At 40.7% G+C, this 22,220-nt stretch overlaps 1 protein-coding gene and 1 pseudogene across 2 annotated transcripts; one reads left to right on the top strand and one right to left on the bottom strand.

Moving 5' to 3' along the window:
* Positions 1-406: 406 nt before the first annotated feature.
* LOC143629598 (ubiquitin C-terminal hydrolase 22 pseudogene) lies at positions 407-3,059 on the top strand (annotated as a pseudogene). Its single transcript, XR_013152984.1, has 3 exons — positions 407-1,035; positions 1,309-1,433; positions 2,156-3,059. The product of XR_013152984.1 is annotated as a ubiquitin C-terminal hydrolase 22 pseudogene (transcript).
* Positions 3,060-4,157: 1,098 nt separating this feature from the next.
* LOC143629621 (translocase of chloroplast 90, chloroplastic-like) lies at positions 4,158-6,825 on the bottom strand. Its single transcript, XM_077098850.1, has 2 exons — positions 6,693-6,825; positions 4,158-6,621 (listed from the first exon to the last, which is right to left on the bottom strand). The coding sequence occupies exons 1-2, from the start codon at positions 6,787-6,789 to the stop codon at positions 4,382-4,384; spliced, it is 2,337 nt and encodes a 778-aa protein (XP_076954965.1). The 5' UTR covers positions 6,790-6,825; the 3' UTR covers positions 4,158-4,381.
* Between the last annotated feature and the right edge of the window lie 15,395 nt (positions 6,826-22,220).

Here is a 22,220-nt window from a genome sequence, read left to right as displayed (position 1 = left end):
AAGTAGACTGTGTTTGTGAGTTGTGAGCGAGTAGGAGTGAGTCGTGTATCTCAACGTCCAATCCCTTACTTGCCAGTTGCCACCCCCTCTTTTCTTTTCGATCACCAAATGGATCATATACAACAACAATAACCTAATAATAATAATAATAATAATAATAATCTTCTACCTCTCATTTCCTAGCTAATTTCATAAACACAGATCTAAAACCAATATGAATATGAAATCCCCAAACACTAATTGTTATTATTATTGTTAACAATGTCGTCCAATTCAGACCTCCTTCAAACTCATCATCTCCACCACCAACACCACAAATCAACGCCGTGTCCTCATTTAACACACTTTAAATCCGCCCCCGGTGCGACGTCCCTTCGTAAATTATTGACCCGCCTTCACGCTCGCCTGCCTGCGATCCGTACACCCATTCCGCTGCGGCTCACGCCCACCGCGTCTGTTCCTCTGCGTGTCGTGCGATGCCGTCGCGTGTGAGGCGCACGCGCCGGATCACGAGCATGACATCTTGATCGACGTGGATCGAGCTGAGCTGTTTTGTGGCGCGTGTGGGGACCAGGTGTACGACCGCGATTTCGATTCCGCCGTCGTGTTGTCGCAGACGGCGGCGGCGACGTTAGGCTCTTTACGCGCGCCGCCGCCGGAGAGCCTGAGGAAGCGGCGGCGCGTGGAGTGCCGGCCGTGGACGCCTGATTCGAAAGAACGGGCATTGGTAGGGTTAGGGTTGCATTCGGATATACCGATTGGGTTTAGAGGTTTAAATAATTTAGGGAACACCTGTTTTATGAACTCTGTGTTGCAGGCGTTGTTGCACACGCCGCCCTTGAGGAATTATTTCCTTAGTGACCGCCATAATCGGTTTGTTTGCCAGCAAAAGAATGGTGCTGTTAAGCAAGGGAAGAATGATAAGAATAGTAAAAGTTTACAGAGGTTGTGTTTGGCTTGTGATACAGACGCGCTGTTTTCGGCTGTGTTTTCTGGGGACCGAAATCCGTATAGCCCTGCCAAGCTTTTATACAGGTGTGGGTTAGTTTTTTTGGAATCATGCTTCTGCAATGATGTTAGATTTTTGGTCTGTTGTAGTTCTCGACTGAACAAATTGTGAGAGATGTAAAATAAAGTTGTAAAAATTGATAGGAACATGTGGTGTCTCTTAATAATATCTTAAAAGTGGGTCATGTCTTTGTATTTTGCTAAAATATATTTATATATATACTAGCTGTCTTAATCAATCTTTTTTTAATTAGGTGGAAAATGATATTATGGTTGATATTTTTGAGAATTGTTTTACAGTTGGTGGCAACATGCTGGGAATCTTGCAAGTTATGAACAGCAGGATGCTCATGTGTTTTTCATTTCAATGCTTGATGGGATCCATGAAAAGGTGGACAAAGATGACCGGAAACATCACAGCCAAGGTGACCTCAGTTTTTATCTCTTATTAATCGTTTTCTTGTTGATTCTGCAACTGTTTATGTGGGTCGCATATTTTCTTTTTGAAGTGACGTATCACATACTATATGTATAAATGGTTTACTGTCATCATGTTAGTATCATCATAGTTTAATCAAGTTTTTCAAGCAGTGTCCTTGTATGGGTATACTATTATGAGATTCTCTGTTGAATACTTCGCTTTTGTTCTTAATTAACTCACACACATGACAGTTAGAGCACACCTGTCTGCAAGACTGTAACTTTTTCGGACTATAGAATGCATATGAGCTCTAAGACCGTATAGTGTCCAGATGACAAGAATATAGTACTCTTAGAATGTTGTGTTTACTAAGACCTAAGAAGATCATGAGCAGCTAACCCCCCCCCCCCCCGATAGGGTCCCACAGGATTATCTTGTGTCACATCTATTCTTTTGGCCATTGATAGGATCTTTTATGTTTTGATACAGATTATCTGGAGCCTGGAGGAAGGTCAATATAGAAAGAGTATGATGTGGCACAAGAGTACTCTAGTTTTCAGGCTAACTTATTTCAACGTGTAAGACACTGCTTGATATCGATTTGTAACGTGTCAATGCCGGCTTCTTTGTGATATTATCTGCTCAAAACATATGATATGTTACATTATTACCATCACCCGTCTCATTTTTTTGACTTTATGACTTATTTGCCCCTCTTTCTCATAGGTAGTGGAGATTGTTGTATTGCGCATCGAGTATTCTCGGGTATACTGCGATCAGATGTCATGTGCACGGCATGTGGGTTTACATCAACCACGTACGATCCATGTGTAGACATATCACTCGATTTGGTACCTAATCACGAGCCCACAAAATCATCTACCAAAACCCTTCATTCTTGTAATGGGAATGCAGAAACATTGATACCTACGCTACTCGGATGTTTGGACCGGTTCACGAGACCCGAAAGGTTAGGTTCAGACCAGAAGTTTTTCTGCCAACAATGTCAAGTGAGACAAGAATCCCTTAAACAAATGTCAATAAGAAAACTCCCTTTGGTTTCATGTTTTCACATTAAAAGATTTGAACATTCACAAATTAAAAAAATGTCACGGAAAGTTGATCGTTACATGCAATTCCCATTTTCATTAGACATGTCTCCGTATCTCTCATCATCTATTTTGAGGAGTCGGTTCGGTAACCGGATTTTTGGATTTGACGGGGATGATACTGGTAATGAAGCAGATTGTTTAAACGAGTCAACTTCAGAATTTGAGTTGTTTGCTGTTGTGACCCACAGTGGGAAACTAGATGCGGGACATTATTCGACGTTTTTAAGGTTGAGTAATCAGTGGTATAAGTGTGATGATGCATGGGTGACTCAAGTGAATGAGAACATTGTGAGGGCTGCACAAGTGTACATGATGTTTTATGTTCAGAAGATGCTTTATTATAAGGCGAGTGGTGCCTCGTGAGAAAGGAACCGGCTTTTTGGTGGTTTAAAGGTATTTGTTTTGGAGATTCTTGTGATTTTGTGTTGGGTCAAGTGTTGGTTTTTTGTGTTTTTTTACCAACTCTTGAGATGGTTGTTGAAACAGTTGAGATGGAAACATGTACATTCATAGCTTCATTACAGAATATGTTTCTTTTTTGTCGTTTTCGGTTTATTAATGTTGGAGCCAAAAAGAATCACTAGAAAGCCACATAATGTGCAATTACTTAACGAGGTTATATGGAACAATCAAATGTTTTAAACAAAAGATCTAACCCACTAACATACTTTTCGGGTTGCAGTAGAAATTGAATATGTTTCTCTTAATGAAACTATGAAAGTGCCGTCAGATGTGTTAAAAGTGATTCACATTTGATTGTAACCAAGGTGAGTGTGATAACTGAATTGGGATGATGTCATTCACATTCAAAGTATATGAGCTGTAGAAAAATCAAACCGACCAGAACCAAATTTTGAGTTTTCGATTTTCACCTTGTAGTTTTTTTAATTCTTTTTTAAAATATTTATTGGATTGGGATTTGGTTAAGTAAGAACTGGAGTCGGGTTATAATTGGATATGGCTAAATGACAAAAATAATCACCACTATTTAATTTTCGGTTCAAACTGAGATAAGATCTCAGAAACTTGAACCCGATCTGAAAAACAAAAATCCAATACGGTTTTTGGTCAAAAACCGAGTATGTAATTCGGTTCGGTTTAAATGGTTTCTATTCTCTTCGGTTTGGTTTAATCAGTTTGAAATCAAATAAATGAACATTGCACAAAAGTTATGATCACCACAACATAAAAGAGTATAAAGATGATTTGACTATAATGGAGACCTATAAGCAAATAGTCTAATACTATAATGGAATTAATCTTGTTTCTTGAAAGAGTAAGACACGAAGTGTGTGTCTTGTGACTGTTGTCTTCTTCAAGTGCAAAATCCAAATAGAGAGTTACAACACAGGCTACATTAAAGATGTAGAGATGTTACATTAGCTGGCTACTAATCTCCTAATATATTTGCAAACAAACTCATGTTACATTAAAATACCAAAGATGTTACCTTAAAGAACCAAACATAAAGAGGAGATGTCAGATGCTACATTAAAGAACCAAACATATAGAATTGATTGTAATTTCACTTGAGAGAAGCTCAAGAATGAGACCAAAAACGGATTAGTACCATGTTTTAAGGTTTAGTTTAGGATTCCAATACTGTATCCCATTTATCATCTTCTTCATGTCTATTTTCTCTTATTACAGCTAGCAACTAAAAACCACAATAACCCAAAAAAACAAGTTCGATATAATTGTATATCTTCTCATATAAATCTCCTACACCAACTCTTCCTCAAAATACATTTACAATTATTCTATTTGCCTCCCCTTAATTTAAAACAAACCATTTAGGCTCATAACAAACTCAAAAAATGAAACCGCAACCGACTTCAGGTCACACACACACATCTTCAGTGTCTTCTTCAACCGAACCGCCACTTCGCACCCGCCTAAAAAGAACCCTCAAAAGCGAAACCGCTGCAATCAAACCTATTTCCAAATGCTCAGAACTACTTGTTTTAACAGTCAACTGTCCCATATTTCGGTTGTTCAGATTACCATTAATGGAAACATTCGTCCCTCGCCCCACTCTAAAATCCGACTCTATACTCCCACTCAAAACCGTCTCTTTATTCATAGACAGCATCGTCATAGTAAGGCTAATCTTGTCATTTCGCACCGGATAATCCCTACCCCTTATCACCGCCTGCAAACTCCCACCATACGCCGCCTGTTCCCGCCCCCTCATTTGACCACCGTTGACCACAAACTTCACTCTCTTCCCTACCAAAAAACTATCTTCCACTTTCGCACCCGCATAATAACTGTTCCCGAACGACAACAGCGACACTCCACACTCCCCAACATTCCGTTCCAAAACACGCATTTTCGTGGTCCCGTGAAGAGTATAGATCAGATCTTTGCCCGACGACTGAACGTCCAACGCAGCGCTATAAGTGGGCCCACGCGGGTCCACAAAAGCAGCACAACACTCTGACCGTACATTAAAATCCTGTTTATCCTTGCTGACCTGTCCTGTAACCGATGCATATAAGTTTTTACTCACTTTAACAGCTGACTCCACATTTATCCCATCAAACCCGACATCATGGTCCCAACCGTGCGGGTCAAGAACCGGTCTAGTTAGCCACTGCTCATTAGTAACAAGACACCGATACCTATGCAACGGGTTATCAGAATCAAAACTTGGAGGAACCGCCATATCGGGTAACAACACGGGATCTTGAGGGTCAGAATTTCCTTCACCAAAATCTTCATTTTGATTATTAATTTTCTCGTTACGTGCACGTAACGTTTCCTTTAACTGTTTCTTTAAATAAAGAGTCTCACGATAATCCAGCTCATCAAGGTACTCGTTTTTTTGAGAATTTGTTAACTTTTTGAACTGGGTTTTTGTCAAGATTCGTATAGGCGGTAACTGATCATACTCGTCTTCTTCTTCTTGGTCCAAATCTTGAAGTGAAATATAATCGATTTCACTTTCGGTTACATTAGGGTTTGAAATGTGATGTCGAAGAAAAGACGATAACAGATGAGGTAAAGAAGGGACCCGCGCGTTACTCGATACCCCCAATTCAATTCTATCTTGAAAATCCAAAACCTTGTTGACATCATTCAAGATCTTGGTGCATAAACACGATAACAGAAACTGGGATTTCCATATCTGCCCATCTGGAAGAATCTTGTCACCATTCATATTGGTTCTACATTCATTATGATTCTCCACAAACAAAAACGGGCTTTCAAGTTTTGAGTCGGAAACCGCGCGATGAATATACCGTTGGAATACATCCGTGCATCGGGTTCGATACGATTCGTATGTAACCGGGTACCCGTTTGGACCTTCAGGAAGCGGTGAACACGAGTGAGTCATGACAAGCATTGTGTTAAACCAGATACCCGTACCGAACACCTCAGTTATCAGTTTTAACAACGGAAAATCACTGTAATTACCGTTAATCAAGTCAAACCGTTCAAAGTACAAAACCATATCGGGAGGCGATTTTTTGACACGTTTCTTGATCTTACGTAGAATCTTCCGGTTTCTTCCGACAGTGTTTGGTGAGGAAGGTAATAAACCGGGTGTATCGATGACCGAAATCTTGATTCCATTAACGGTCCCCGAAACTTCTTGGACGCGATCGGTGGCTGGTTGGAATGCGCTTGTTTCGGCTTTTGGTTGATTAAGTATGGAATTAATGGTGGAGCTTTTGCCAACGCCTGTTTTACCGAGGACGAGAATTGTAAAGGTGAAATCCAACTCGGGTTGACCCGACGCTTCTTGTTGAATGGCAATCTCTTTCGCTTTATCGCTTCTGAGATGAACCCGTTTAAGATCGGATTCTCCGGCCCGTATTAACGTTGCCAGATGCATTCGATACAAAACTTTGGCCGGCAGTAAATCATCTTGCGGGCGGCCCAAGCGGGAAAGAAGACGCAGGAATTTGATTTGGAGCAATTCAATTCTGGTCAAGGGGTCCAAATTGCGTTGATTGTTTGAATGAGGGTGGTGGCGTGGAGTGTCGAATGTGAGCTGGCGTAGAGGTGGGGGTTCTTGGTTGGGAAGAGAGGGGTGTGATATGTTTGCCTCAGACGGTGGTGTTTGCGTGGAGCCTGGAAAGAAAGCGAATGGTAATGACTATATTAATATTGGCAAATCAAGAGAAATGATTATGATATAGTACCTTCAAAGAAAGAGTCATTGGTAGACAATGGCCTTGCATCAGGTAATGAGTTAGAAAGTAACTGAGACAAGACCCAATCTTTGATGCTCATCATCATATGATATGATATGATATGATTGATACCTAGCCTAGCAAACAACACAAGAAACAAGTATAAAAATAAAGCAACCCTAATTCTTGTAAATATGACTGAATCATGGGTTTGAGTTGAAAGAGATGGTATTTGTAAAATTGCAATACTTGAATTCAATTTGTATGTTGTTAGCATTAGGCATAATAATAATAATAATAATAATAATAATAATAATAATAATAATAATAATATTTGGATGGATTGAAAGGATACCTGACTGATTGAGTGGATTCTTGTTGGAATACAGGCAGGTAGGTTCTCAATTGAGCAAAGAAAGCAGCAGCATCGTAAACCCTAATGAATAAATTAGAGTGAAAGAAATTGGGATTGGAATTAGAACAACAGGGAGGGGTTAAGTTAATCACTTATATTATTATTATTATTATTAAGAGCCTAGAAAGAAAGGGTTACGCGTGTGGCTCTTTTCTTCCTTGGTTGGTTGGTAACTCAAGACAAAACAAAACAAAACCAATCGATATTGCTATTGGAATTGGATGGAAGGCGTGATTATTGAGAACAACTAATCAACATGTTGTTCCCCCCTTCCACTTTACCTTCCTTTCCTTATGTATATTACTCTCACTTCTTTTATCAAACACATATACTTCTTCTCTCCATCTTCATTTTAATGTTCATATTCTCATTCATTTTCATAACTTATTATTTAATTTCAAATATTACTCTTACACATACACGACTAGTATAAATAAACAATATTGGTGAACCCAATTTTCAATGACACTATTGTCATTTGGTAAGTAAAAAATGTAACAATTCAATCTATCTTGTACTTTTTGTTTTTCAAATCATGACACTTAAAAAGAGACGAAGGGAGTAATTATAATGACTTTTATAATGTTCTTTTAATCAGTATCACTTTAATAAGCTTCTTTACTAAAAATGTGAATGCCCTTATAACAACTCATAAAGACCGGTTGGTATAAGGGTGGAAGGTGTACATCAGGTACCCCTTCAAGTAACCTTCAAGTAATCTTTAACGTGCAACAACACCACACATACCAACTCAGGTAGGGGTTAAGACCGGTCATTTCAAGTGCATCTATGAGCACATAGTCGTTTGAAAACCGACATTACAGTTGTTAAAACCTAAAAGTAACTATATAATTAATTTTTACTCTTTGTATGCCTGTAACATCCCGAAATTTCCAAAATAATATTAATTGTATTACTTAATAATAGAGGGAAAGTTTACTCGGGTTATCGGGAAATAAATAAATAGAGTAGGAGTTGGTATGGGTCGGGCTAGTGTTGGGTAATGGATATGGGTTATGGACTTGGGTTATGAAAGAATAGGAGAGTCCATGGGCTTAAGCCCATGATCCCTAAATATAAATACCATTAATCACCCTTTAATCCTCATTCTCACATATTTCATACACACACACCCAAAACACACACAACCCGAACCAAGAACCGAAGGCGAAAACCCGAGCTTGTTGGTGCTGGAACGTTGTGACGGACCAAAACAACATCAAGGCTTAACCGTGTTCGTAGTTCGACTCGTTCAAGGTACGTTTATAGTTAGAAATCGTTCGTGTAGGTTCGGGTTGATTTGAGAAATGATAGATCTGAGTTTGTATGGTAAAAACGAATCCAACAAAGCTAATCTTACTGAAAATGGTTATGATTTGATGGGTTAATCGATTGATAAAAAGAACCCGTAACCTATATGCCTAAATCGCACCCTTTAAACATCGATGTTAGGTCGATTTGATGGTTGGGGTTTGTAGGCGCTGGTCAGACGATCCCGTGGGTACCTAAATCAAGTTATTTGGTTAAGAAACGAAGGTGATTAAGGGATTTAAGAACGAACAGTAGCTGCAGACGACAACTTTGCCTGCAAGCTAAGTTCGCCTGATGAACTTCGCCTGCAAGCTAAGTTCGCCTGATGACAACTTCGCCTAAAGCCAAGTTCGCCTGATGACAACTTCGCCTAAAGCCAAGTTCGCCTGATGACAACTTCGCCTAAAGCTAAGTTCGCCTAAGGTTTAACTTCGCCTAAAGCTAAGTTCGCCTAAGGTTTAACTTCGCCTAATGTCAAGTTCGATTAGAGAATAGATTAAAACGATAAGTAAAAGTAAGCTAATACTAGGCCACCAGATTAAATCAGGCGAGTATTGATACGTATAACTTATACAGTCAGCCGAGCACAGTTAAAGAAGGGATTTACAACTATCAGAGGAAGAAGCAGAGTTCAGGTGAGTTTCTAGCCCCATTCCTTGTTATGTTTTCGGGGCTGTGTGCATACTCGATGTGTTGTTAATACATTTATCCTAAGTGATAAGTGTATGCCATATGTGATATATGTGATGGATATGAATGATTGCTTGTCGGTACGCGAACGATCTTCGGATATTGCGCGTACTGTCAGGTTAAAAATAAAGGTACGAATATTATATATCGAAGATGTATGAATATTACAAATGAATACTTGTTGGGGCGTGAACGATCTTCGGATATTGCACGTAACGACAAGGGGTATGGTTGTTAAATGAAGGATGTAGAGAATGCCTAGAGTGTTCTTATGCTATAATGTAATTATTGTATATGTGAAGTATGTGTATACAGGTACACGAATGGTATGTGAGTTCTACGTTCGACATAGTAAGTTAGGATGGCAAATCCCTCTAACTTCTGTTGGACATAGACTTGGCAGGTGATGGCGTAGTAAAGGACTGCGAGCCTTATACGTGATGTAGATGATAGATGTAAACGTAGATAGGGACGGTGGGCCTTATACGTGTTATAGGAGATAGATGCCAACGTAGATAAGGACTGCGGACCTTATACGTAACGTAGATAAGGACTGCGGACCTTATACGTAATATAGATAGGCGTCAGCACAGGAAAGGACTGTGGACCTTATACGTGCTTTAGCATGGGGGAGGACTGCGGACCTCGTACGTGCTATGAATTAGGTTGCAACATAGGGAAGGACCGTGGACCTTGTACGTGTTGTGGATGTATGATGGTATAGGGAAGGATCGCGGACCTTGTACGTACCATGAATGGTGAACATAGGTAAGGACTGCGGACCTTTTACGTGTTCACGATCGTGAGTACAGGTATAGACAGCGGACTATGAACGTACTCTCGGTAGACTGAGGTTAGTGATTGTAGATATGTATGTATGTATGGTAGCAAGTATGTATGTAGAACAGAAGGGTAACTAGTGAAGTATGGATATGTATCTTCGGATATGTATGTATGTGTTGTATTGTATGGCGTACGATTAACTAGAACTCACTCAGCGTAGCTGACTTTTAGTATGCACGCAGGTGAGTAGGATGAGGCAGCTCGCTTGAGGAGACACGTGGCATTGAATAAGAGGCTGGCATCGGAAGACTCAAGACGTTTAAGTTAATGTTCGTTAATTTTGAAAGACAAAATGATGTTTTAAGACAATACGTGTTTTGTTACGAAATGTTTTATGAAAGCTTTTATATTCCGCGAATGTTTTAATTAACTCTGATATTTAGAACTGCGTTTATGAGTAAATCCAACGCTAAAGTAGGGCCACCGGGTTCGGGGCCTTACAAGTTGGTATCAGAGTAAAGTTCGAGAGATTTAAGCATCCAACATGCTTAGACTCGAACAGAGAATGGGGTTTAAGTAAGAAAAGAAAGAAGATGCCAGTTCAAGAATGCCATGTGTCGCTCAAGCAAGATCAGTAAAGGTAAAGTGTATGATTAAATGATATATGTTAATGAGAAAGAAAAGATACGTGAACGGCAGGGATAGGAATAATTGATTGTTTGATTTGACTAACTGCTTAAGTAGAACCAGCACAAATAGACTCATAAAGGGAAGTGTATAGGACACGGAAAGCAACGTGATCAGCTAGTCACAGCTGGCCACTGTTATTACCTGTTAGCCTTGCTATCCTTGTACTAAATAGTTCCTTGAGTGATGATGTTTGTGTTTTCCCTTTTAGAATACTAATGGCTGGAGCTGGAGAATTTGTTGGAACTGGGGGTCGCACTGGACGTCGTGGTAGGCCTCTTCTTGTCCGGCAACCCTCGGTAGAAGAAGCTTCCCACACCGAAGATGAAGGAAGCGCAGCTGGAGGAGACCAAAACAACAACGAAGAGGTTCAACTTAGCCCTGCAGTTCAAGCAGCCATTGTTCAAGCGGTAGTTGCTGCTGTGAAGAACCTGAATCCCGAAAGATCTGCTGGAAGCCGTGAACGAACTGCTGAAGGGGCAGGTGGTGATGATAGGAAGGATGGGGAAGGAGAAAGAGAGGCCTCGAGTGAGGATAAGTCTGTGAAGGTCGATGACAGGAAAAGAGGCCAAGATGGGTGCAACTATAAGTCCTTCAAAGGATGCGACCCGCCAAAGCTGACTGGGTTGGGAGACGCAATCGCTACTCTCCAATGGATAACCACTATGGACAAGATTATCCGCATTAGCGAATGCCGTCCCGACCAAGCTGTGGGTTATGCTACTCAGTCATTTGAGGAAGAAGCTATGTATTGGTGGGAAAGTGTGGAGGAGAGAAAGACTAGGGATGAGATCAAGGCGTTGAGATGGGACGATCTGAAAGAGTTGGTGATGAAGAAGTTTTGTGCAGATGCCGAGGTTGAAAGGACGGAGATGAAGTTCCTGAATTTAAAGGCCGGTATGATGACGCATCGTGAGTATACTACTGAATTCAACCGACTATCTAGGTTGGTGCCTGATATGGTTGACACTGAGGTCCAGAGAATCAAATGTTATGTGAGGGGATTGCCACAAAAAGTCCGCATGAGTCAGGGCAAATAAACCTGCTACTTTTGACTCTGCTGTTGAACTTGCAGAAGTGGTTTACGCTGACCTGGCTGAGGACGATGTGGTGGTGGAGGAAAAGAAGGAGAAGAAATGGGCTACCTCTGCTAAGCGGTCTGGCGAGATGGTGACAACAACTGATGAGAGGAAGGCCAAGGTTGGGAACAAGGATGCATGTAAGACGTGTGGGCGAGTGCACCGGGGAGAATGCAAGACTGGGACAGACAGGTGCTATCGGTGTGGAAAGAGTGGGCATTATTCTCGAGAATGCCCTGATCGTCCAAAGTGCTTCAAATGCGGAAAAGCTGACCACATGGCTAGGGATTGCAAGGAATCAGGGGCGGGAGGTGCGAAAGGATAAAGACTTGGGGAAACTGCAGAGAGGAACACTTGATGAAGGAATAATTGCTCATGCAATGGTTTTATTAAGTTACTTTTGCTTAAGGACTTGTTTTGTGTTAAGGTTTAAAACTTATGTTTATCAGTGACGTGTAATATATTGAGTTTGGTTATGAATGATTATTATGCTATGATGAAAGGTTGTTTTAAACAATAGTGTTAAAAGTACTAATCGAAGCCTTGGAAGGATGAGATGAGTATTGGTACATCGAGGGTCTCATGGACGAGCTACCTTAAATAGCTAAAACACATGACCACCATTCGATGGCTGCAAAGTCAGGAGTAAGGAGGATAACCCAGAAGGCAAAGGCGATTCGATAAAGTGTGTAAATATAAGAAGTTTTCCTTTTATAGGGAATAAGTTTGGTTTCGGGGACGAAACCTCTTTAAGGGGGGAAGACTTGTAACATCCCGAAATTTCCAAAATAATATTAATTGTATTACTTAATAATAGAGGGAAAGTTTACTCGGGTTATCGGGAAATAAATAAATAGAGTAGGAGTTGGTATGGGTCGGGCTAGTGTTGGGTAATGGATATGGGTTATGGACTTGGGTTATGAAAGAAGGAAGGAGAGTCCATGGGCTTAAGCCCATGATCCCTAAATATAAATACCATTAATCACCCTTTAATCCTCATTCTCACATATTCCATACACACACACCCAAAACACACACAACCCGAACCAAGAACCGAAGGCGAAAACCCGAGCTTGTTGGTGCTGGAACGTTGTGACGGACCAAAACAACATCAAGGCTTAACCGTGTTCGTAGTTCGACTCGTTCAAGGTACGTTTATAGTTAGAAATTGTTCGTGTAGGTTCGGGTTGATTTGAGAAATGATAGATCTGAGTTTGTATGGTAAAAACGAATCCAACAAAGCTAATCTTACTGAAAATGGATATGATTTGATGGGTTAATCGATTGATAAAAAGAACCCGTAACCTATATGCCTAAATCGCACCCTTTAAACATCGATGTTAGGTCGATTTGATGGTTGGGGTTTGTAGGCGCTGGTCAGACGATCCCGTGGGTACCTAAATCGAGTTATTTGGTTAAGAAACGAAGGTGATTAAGGGATTTAAGAACGAACAGTAGCTGCAGACGACAACTTCGCCTGCAAGCTAAGTTCGCCTGATGAACTTCGCCTGCAAGCTAAGTTCGCCTGATGACAACTTCGCCTAAAGCCAAGTTCGCCTGATGACAACTTCGCCTAAAGCCAAGTTCGCCTGATGACAACTTCGCCTAAAGCCAAGTTCGCCTGATGACAACTTCGTCTAAAGCCAAGTTCGCCTGATGACAACTTCGCCTAAAGCCAAGTTCGCCTGATGACAACTTCGCCTAAAGCTAAGTTCGCCTAAGGTTTAACTTCGCCTAAAGCTAAGTTCGCCTAAGGTTTAACTTCGCCTAAAGTCAAGTTCGATTAGAGAATAGATTAAAACGATAAGTAAAGTAAGCTAATACTAGGCCACCAGATTAGATCAGGCGAGTATTGATACGTGTAACTTATACAGTCAGCCGAGCACAGTTAAAGAAGGGATTTACAACTATCAGAGGAAGAAGCAGAGTTCAGGTGAGTTTCTAGCCCCATTCTTTGTTATGTTTTCGGGGCTGTGTGCATACTCGATGTGTTGTTAATACATTTATCCTAAGTGATAAGTGTATGCCATATGTGATATATGTGATGGATATGAATGATTGCTTGTCGGTACGCGAACGATCTTCGGATATTGCGCGTACTGTCAGGTTAAAAATAAAGGTACGAATATTATATATCGAAGATGTATGAATATTACAAATGAATACTTGTCGGGGCGTGAACGATCTTCGGATATTGCACGTAACGACAAGGGGTATGGTTGTTAAATGAAGGATGTAGAGAACGCCTAGAGTGTTCTTATGCTATAATGTAATTATTGTATATGTGAAGTATGTGTATACAGGTACACGAATGGTATGTGAGTTCTACGTTCGACATAGTAAGTTAGGATGACAAATCCCTCTAACTTCTGTTGGACATAGACTTGGCAGGTGATGGCGTAGTTAAGGACTGCGAGCCTTATACGTGATGTAGATGATAGATGTAAACGTAGATAGGGATGGTGGGCCTTATACGTGTTATAGGAGATAGACGCCAACGTAGATAAGGACTGCGGACCTTATACGTAACGTAGATAAGGACTGCGGACCTTATACGTAATATAGATAGGCGTCAGCACAGGAAAGGACTGTGGACCTTATACGTGCTTTAGCATGGGGGAGGACTGCGGACCTCGTACGTGCTATGAATTAGGTTGCAACATAGGGAAGGACCGTGGACCTTGTACGTGTTGTGGATGTATGATGGTATAGGGAAGGATCGCGGACCTTGTACGTACCATGAATGGTGAACATAGGTAAGGACTGCGGACCTTTTACGTGTTCACGATCGTGAGTACAGGTATAGACGGCGGACTATGAACGTACTCTCGGTAGACTGAGGTTAGTGATTGTAGATATGTATGTATGTATGGTAGCAAGTATGTATGTAGGACAGAAGGGTAACTAGTGAAGTATGGATATGTATCTTCGGATATGTATGTATGTGTTGTATTGTATGGCGTACGATTAACTAGAACTCACTCAGCGTAGCTGACTTTTAGTATGCACGCAGGTGAGTAGGATGAGGCAGCTCGCTTGAGGAGACACGTGGCATTGAATAAGAGGCTGGCATCGGAAGACTCAAGACGTTTAAGTTAATGTTCGTTAATTTTGAAAGACAAAATGATGTTTTAAGACAATACGTGTTTTGTTACGAAATGTTTTATGAAAGCTTTTATATTCCGCGAATGTTTTAATTAACTCTGATATTTAGAACTGCGTTTATGAGTAAATCCAACGCTAAAGTAGGGCCACCGGGTTCGGGCTGTTGTCAGAGCACCACCACCGCCTCCAGCTGTTGTTGTTGCGCGCTGCTTACTGCTGCCGTCCTTTGCTGCTGTGCCACCCTCAACCGCCGCCGCTCAATCGTCGGGAGTTGTTAATCTCGATTCGTTTTTGGTTGTGTCACCATCTAGCGTCGTTCGTTAAGCCCTCGGTGTCTTCCCGGTTTCGATAACCGAGGTACATCGATTAACTTATCTATGGTTGTTTTATATATTTATTCGTGCTCGTATTTGTTGTAACTGGATCCGGGTTCGAGTTTCCGTTTATGGTTCGTTTAAATCGTTTATATTCCGCTGCGTTTTATAGTTCGTTTAAACATATATATTAATATTGATTAATATTTATTGAAACGAAAATAATTAACTAAAATGGGTTTGAAATAACTTGATTGCTTTCGTTCCGAACCACCTTTGAAACCCAACAGTGGTATCAGAGCCGCGGTTACAACGTACGAGTCGATCCCGGTTCGTTTAAAACCGGATCTACATCTTAAACTTTAAATCGTTTAAAGTTTTGATCTAGATTTATTTTCGGATGATTTTAGATTTGGTCAAAGTTTTGTTTATTTTATTTGACCAAGTCAAAACGACCCGAAATTTTATTTATTTTGAATATGTAAATCCGACCCCGACCTATATGTTTGTTTGGTTGTGTTTGGTTGTTGAGCTTGTTTTTGGCCATATGGATGGTTCAAAAGTTGTAAACGGTTATTATTTATTTTTTGGTTTTCTTTTGGCCATAAAGATGGTTCAAATTTGTAATAGGACGAATAATTGTTAGTTTATAAATTTGTAATTAAGAATACGCGAAGATAACCGAGGACGAGCTTAAGGATTTCTTGGAGTTAGTGGGAGTTCGGGCAAGATGACGGAATGCACGAAGAAGTCTATCCTTGTGGTTGTTTTATGTTGTGAACCCCTTGACCCGATCGGTCTCCCTAATTGGCTCTAGCGAGACCGATCACCTTTTGGCCATAAGGATTTACATATTATTATTATTTGCTATTGTGATTGCTTGGATTGATTATAATAAGATTATAATATCACCGATCTAATACCAAATAAATTTGAAAATAAACATTTTATTAACCAATTTTGTTTTGCAAATTAAAAGCGTTTTGATTTCCAAAACTTATAACTTAATAGATTTTCTATTGACTTAAAATCAGTTAGCCGTATCGCGACAAACTTAGTTTTTAATAGGTTATCTAAAACTAAGTGTCCTGGGAGATGAAAGGGTTCATCTATTCGTCCCGATAATAAATATAGTAAAATTTGACTTTTACTCTATTTGGTAATTATAAAATTAATCCCAATTTAAAACCGATAGCTTATGCCAATCCTACTACAAGTCACACTTGAGGCATAATGCGAAATTTCGAGTGTTTGGAGCTACAGCACCGCACTTGTTTTCTAGCCTATCCCATCAAGGTGAAAGGGTTTCATTGACACATCCGGCCCTTTCACACGTCACTATACTAGGACAACTATTACTTTACTCTCCTGTTACGTGCTAAAGCTGTCTGGAGACTTAAAGTGGGCAAAGATGAAGCTAAACGTATCTATACAGACAATCGTTGTCTCTATAGGCCTCATAACCGAGAGTTGTGCTCTATTCACAATTGGCAATCGTTGTCAGTCTGCCTAACCACTTATTAATGTTGTGTGCTACAGCTGCCTTAATAACTGGAAGCCAGATTCTTATGCTCCTATTTCATTAATGTTATTGGGTCATTAATAATGGGGCTACAACGTCGAAAATACTAATTAAATTTACTTTTTCTTAATTAATCAGATGTCTTCAAATGAAAACTCTCCCTACGCCCTTAAGACTATCCTTGAGAAGGATAAACTGAATGGTACCAACTTCATCGAATGGCACCGCAACTTGAGACTTGTTCTCACCATGGCAAAGCGCCTGTATGTTCTCGATGGACCTGTTCCAACCGAGCCTGAAAACAACACAGCCGCTGCTCGAAAAGTTCTTGAGACGCATAAGGATGACTCGGCTGATGTCTCCTGCATTATGCTAGCCACCATGACTTCTGAGCTTGCTAAAGGCTTGGAAGACTTTGGTGCCTATGAGATGCTTGAGCAACTCAAGGGCATGTTCCAGAAACAAGCCCGTCAAGAACGTTTCGACACCATGAAACAACTCATTAGTTGCAAGATGGCAGAAGGGTCTCCCGTCAGTGCGCATGTTCTTAAGATGAAAGGACACATCGATCAGCTCAAGAAACTTGATTATCCCATGCCCGATGAGATGGCATCTGATTTCATTCCCAACTCTCTCCCCAGCTCTTACGACCAGTTCGTAATGAATTTCAACATGAATGGTTGGGTGAAGACAGTGCCGGAGCTTCACAACATGCTTAAGACAGCTGAGATGAACATTCCTTCAAGGACCAATCAAGTTCTTATGATCCGATCTGCTGGTGTCAAGAAGCCTAATCCCAAGAACCGGGGTTATAAAGGTAAAGGCAAGAAGAATGTTACCATTGCTGCCCCTCGTGCCACCAATGCTAACAAAGGGGTTCCAAAGATACCACCGCCGCCCCCTAAGGAGCGCCAGTGCCACCGATGCAACCAAATGGGACACTGGATGAGAAACTGCCCCGAATACCTTGCTGAGATCAAGAAGAAGAGAGCCAATGGCGAAGGCTCTTCTGGAGGTATTCCATATACGTTATTGAACTTTTCACTGTCCCTAGCAACACATGGGTATTTGATACCGGATGTGGTTACCACATCGTTAATGTCTTGCAGGAGCCTGAGAAGTGGAGGAAACTGAATAAAGGCAGCATGGAACTCATCGTTGGAGATGGGAAGCGAGTACTAGTTCTGGAAACTGGAGTATTTCATTTTACTTGTCCATATGGCCTAGTTTTTCCTTTGAATAATTGTCTGTATGCTCCTGGCTTGACCAGAAACATCATTTCAGTTTCGTTGTTTGAACAAGGATTTAAGTATGTTCTTAATGGCATGGCTATTTCTGCTTACTTGAATGATATCTTTTATTTTGAGGCTAAACCTCGAAATGGTATTTATGAGATTGATGTTCAACCTGACAATAACGTATATCATCTTTCAAAACGTATCAAGACTAGCATCAATGATACTTTTCTATGGCATTGCCGACTTGGCCACATAAGCAAGGCAAGAATTAAAAGACTCCAATCCGAAGGGATTATTGAATCCACAGGACCGGACTCTTTTGACGATTGCGAATCTTGCTTAGCTGGCAAACTCGCCAAAGACTCCTTCACTCATAAAAGTGAACGAGCAAGCGATCTGTTAGGACTCATACATACTGATGTATGTGGACCTTTCAGAACCATGAAAGATACTTCGTTTCTTTTATTGACGATTATAGTCGATACGCTTATGTGTATCTTATGAAACACAAGCACGAAACTTTTGAAAAGTTCAAAGAGTTTCAAAACAAAGTGGAAAACCAACTTGGTAAAACCATTAAGATACTTCGATCAGATCGAGGTGGAAACTATCTCAGCTCAGAGTTCATCAATCATCTAAAAGAGTGTGGAATTGTTTCACAGCTCACTCCACCTGGCACACCCCAACATAATGGCGTGAGCGAGAGGAGGAATCAAACTTTGCTAAACATGGTTTGATCGATGATGTGTAGAACTAACTTGCCTCACTCCCTTTGGAGTTTCACCCTTATGAACGCCTCCCACATTCGTCAAATACTACAACCAAAGCGATTATTACTTCTTTCGTCCTGATAAAAATATGATTTCTATCAAAAGGAAAGACCATTTCCTCGAGAAAGAATTTCTCGATAGAGGAACTGGAGATTACGTTGTCGATCTTGAAGAAATTCAAGAACCACAAACAACCGCTGAGGAATTTGGAGTGTCTGATCAACAAGTTGTTGTTGCTGATACATCAGACATGAACACGAGCTTTCGCAGAAGTAGTAGGACTCCCGCACCCAATCCTAGATACCTATGGCATCTGGATGGTCTAGAAGTCTTATTAGTAGCCGAATCTGACGACGAAGCTACTAACTACATATCTGCAATCTTGGATCCGGAATCTGAGAAATGGCGAGATGCCATGAACGCCGAGATGCAATCTATTCATGACAATCAAGTCTAGAACTTGATTGAGCTACCCCCCGAAAGTCGGGCAATAGGGAGCAAGTGGATTTTTCAAACAAGCATCTCGTAGCTGGAATCTACATTTTGATGAGAATAATCAAAGAGTTTGATTTTATCAAAAATGAAGATGAGCCTTGTGTTTACATAAAGGCTAGTGGGAGCACTATATCATTCCTCACCTTGTATGTGGATGATATACTGATAATTAGAAACAACATTCCTATGCTTAAGCAAGTTAAGCACTGGTTGGGATCTTGTTTCCCAATAAAGGATATTGGAGAAGCTGCTTGTATTCTAGGAATCAAGACCTACCGAGATAGATCTAAGTGACTTCTAGGGCTAAGTCAAAGTACATACATAAGCAAAGTCATGACACGCTTCTCAATGGACAACTCCAAGGTAGGAGCTGTTCCATTGCTAAAAGAACCGTTTTAGCAAATCACAATCTCCGGCAACGGACATTCAAGCAATTCCATATGCTTCATCGATTGGCTCTGTCATGTACGCTATATTATGCACTAGACCTGACGTCTCGTATGCGTGTTTGGAGGAGTGGAAGAAAAGCTCACTGTAAGATGCTACACTGACGCTAATTTCCAGAATGACCGAGATGTTTCTCGCTCATAATCTGCTTGGATGAAGAAATTCATAGCCAACCTCGATCTGGTTCCAAGTTTAGGAAAAGAATCGACGTAATATGTGATAACACAAGTGTTATTGCTCAAGCCAAAGAGCCCAATTATCATCAAATGCCCAAGCACATTTTTAGTTCCACTATATACGAGAAATACTGGAACGAGGTGACATCATAATAGCTAAAGTAGACACAGATCAAAAACTAGCTGACTCGTTCACTAAGCCAATGACTCAGGACAAGCATGATCAGCATAGAGATGCTATCAGGCTTAGACTTGCTAGTGATTTATTTTGATTTAGTATTTGGATGTATGAACGTTTAATCAGTTATACTTCTTTGTTCACTTTTGATTTAATGGTTAAATGCAAACGTTGAATAATACAACTGTGTTCATTTTAATACGTTTAATCCGTGAATATTGCATTCTAAATTATTCGTAGTCGGTCAGACTCGTGGGAACGATTCTGAATTGAGACAATTCTGACTTTGGACTCAAGCAGTTGACTTCCAAACTCACAGACCTCATTATAAATGACGTTGGATGTAACTCGCATCAAATCATCTTCATGGATCTTGATCATAAGATGTTTTGACAATAGTATGCTCATTTAGTATCCTTAGACCTAAGACACATATTAGAACTTTCGTTTACCGAGGAATATTCTTTGATCATGTCAACCGCTGTTGCGTAACTACCAGCCATAAAGGCATTGATTGGGAATATTCTGGAGTTCAGTGGGAGTTGTATGTAGTCAAGATGGGATTCTGTACTCTTACATTAAAATGTAACAGTTAGACATATTGGCGCCCTCGTTGATTCAAACTGGTAAAGTGTGAGGCCTCACCCAAACTTACTGTGTGTTTGAATGGACCACTTTGACTCTATATCGAGAATTACAATAATTGAACGCTTTATGAAATTGATTTGATCCATGTCTCATTGTTCAATTAATGTCTTATACAGAAAGGATAGATGACAACGATTGCTATAAATTCATTATCTTGCAATAAGGTATTCCAAGATACTTTGGTTATGGATTTAAAAATGTCATATTTGGTTGGGGACAGCTATGTGTAGCTAGAACGCCTCTGGCTGTTAGCGTTGTAATACTTGACCCAAATCCGTCCAAGTGGGAGACTGTTAGATTTAATGGTCGGTTCGGGTCAAGTCAACGCGGACCGACCCGAATACGACCCGGTATGAGTTACACCGAGGGTAACGATATATTAACCCACTTAAATGTTAATTGGGCCCGACACAATCAATTAGATGGACAGGTTGATGGATAAGGCCTTGTTTTGTTAATTGGGCTCAAGCCCAAATTGGTTTATATTTGGTTAAACCCTAAAACATTTACTATATATAGTATACTATATATACTTAATGTTTTTAACCTAATAACCACCACTACAACAAAACCCTAGCAGCTCTAATACCAGCCGCCGACGCCGGCCGTTTTTTCCGGTCACCGGAAAACCGCCGCCACCCTTGTCCGGCCTCTACACATCCCCGGAGCACCACCACTACCCTGCTGGACCTCCGCCGGAACACCACCACCCTAAGCAGCCGTCGCTAACACTCAGCCGGCGCCGCCACGCCATTTTCCGTCAACGCGTTTTTCCGGCGAGGTCGTTTTCCGGCGAACCGCATTTCCGGACAGCTGCAACTGCTGCTCCTGGACTACTATTGCAGCGCTGCTGCTGTTGCTGTGCACTACTGCAGCCACACCATCACCGCAACTGACCTGCGCCGCCGCTGCCACTGCCGGAGCGCCGCCGCCGCTGCTGTCAGAGCACCACCACCGCCTCCAACTGTTGTTGTTGCGCGCTGCTTGCTGCTGCCGTCCTTTGCTGTTGTGCCACCCTCAACCGCCGCCGCTCAATCGCCGGGAGTTGTTAATCTCGGTTCGTTTTTGATTGTGTCACCATCTAGCGTCGTTCGTTAAGCCCTCGGTGTCTTCCCGGTTCCGATAACCGAGGTATATCGATTAACTTATCTATGGTTGTTTTATAATTTATTCGTGCTCGTATTTGTTGTAACCGGATCCGGGTTCGGGTTTCCGTTTATGGTTCGTTTAAATCGTTTATATTCCGTTGTGTTTTATAGTTCGTTTAAACATATATATTAATATTGATTAATATTTATTGAAACGAAAATAATTAACTAAAACGGGTTTGAAATAACTTGACCGTTTTCGTTCCGAACCACCTTTGAAACCCAACATGTTTAACTTGGAAAGTAACACATTAAGTTAAAGATTAGAGAAGTCGATTATGTTCTACTTGACTTTTGAAGTCTTCCAAATCTGATAGGAAAACCAAATGATAATAATTTTATGGAACTATATTATTTATTTATTTCTAAACCAATTTCTACCAAATGAAAACATGAATGGCAAAACTTTAAATATACTAATATTAAATGTTGAACATGGAAAGTAACAGATTTGACCGTAAAAGTCAAAATTTACTTGATATAGATCTTCTGAAATGAGGAAAAATTGAGTTACTCCAACGTTTCATCTTT

Source organism: Bidens hawaiensis, unplaced genomic scaffold, assembly GCF_021521415.1.
Source record: "Bidens hawaiensis isolate Kalapana, Puna unplaced genomic scaffold, B.hawaiensis_p1.1 tig00005344_1, whole genome shotgun sequence".
Lineage (NCBI taxonomy): Eukaryota > Viridiplantae > Streptophyta > Magnoliopsida > Asterales > Asteraceae > Bidens > Bidens hawaiensis.
This window is presented reverse-complemented; position numbering and strand designations above follow the sequence as displayed.

What these genes read in the sequence shown, in the direction of transcription:
- LOC143629621 (XM_077098850.1), bottom strand. Translation starts at nt 6,789, where the DNA reads ATGATGATGAGCATCAAAGATTGGGTCTTGTCTCAGTTACTTTCTAAC. An exon ending in CAATGACTCTTTCTTTGAAG is followed by an intron (nt 6,622 to 6,692) that starts GTACTATATCAT and finishes CTTTCTTTCCAG; the next exon opens with GCTCCACGCAAACACCACCG.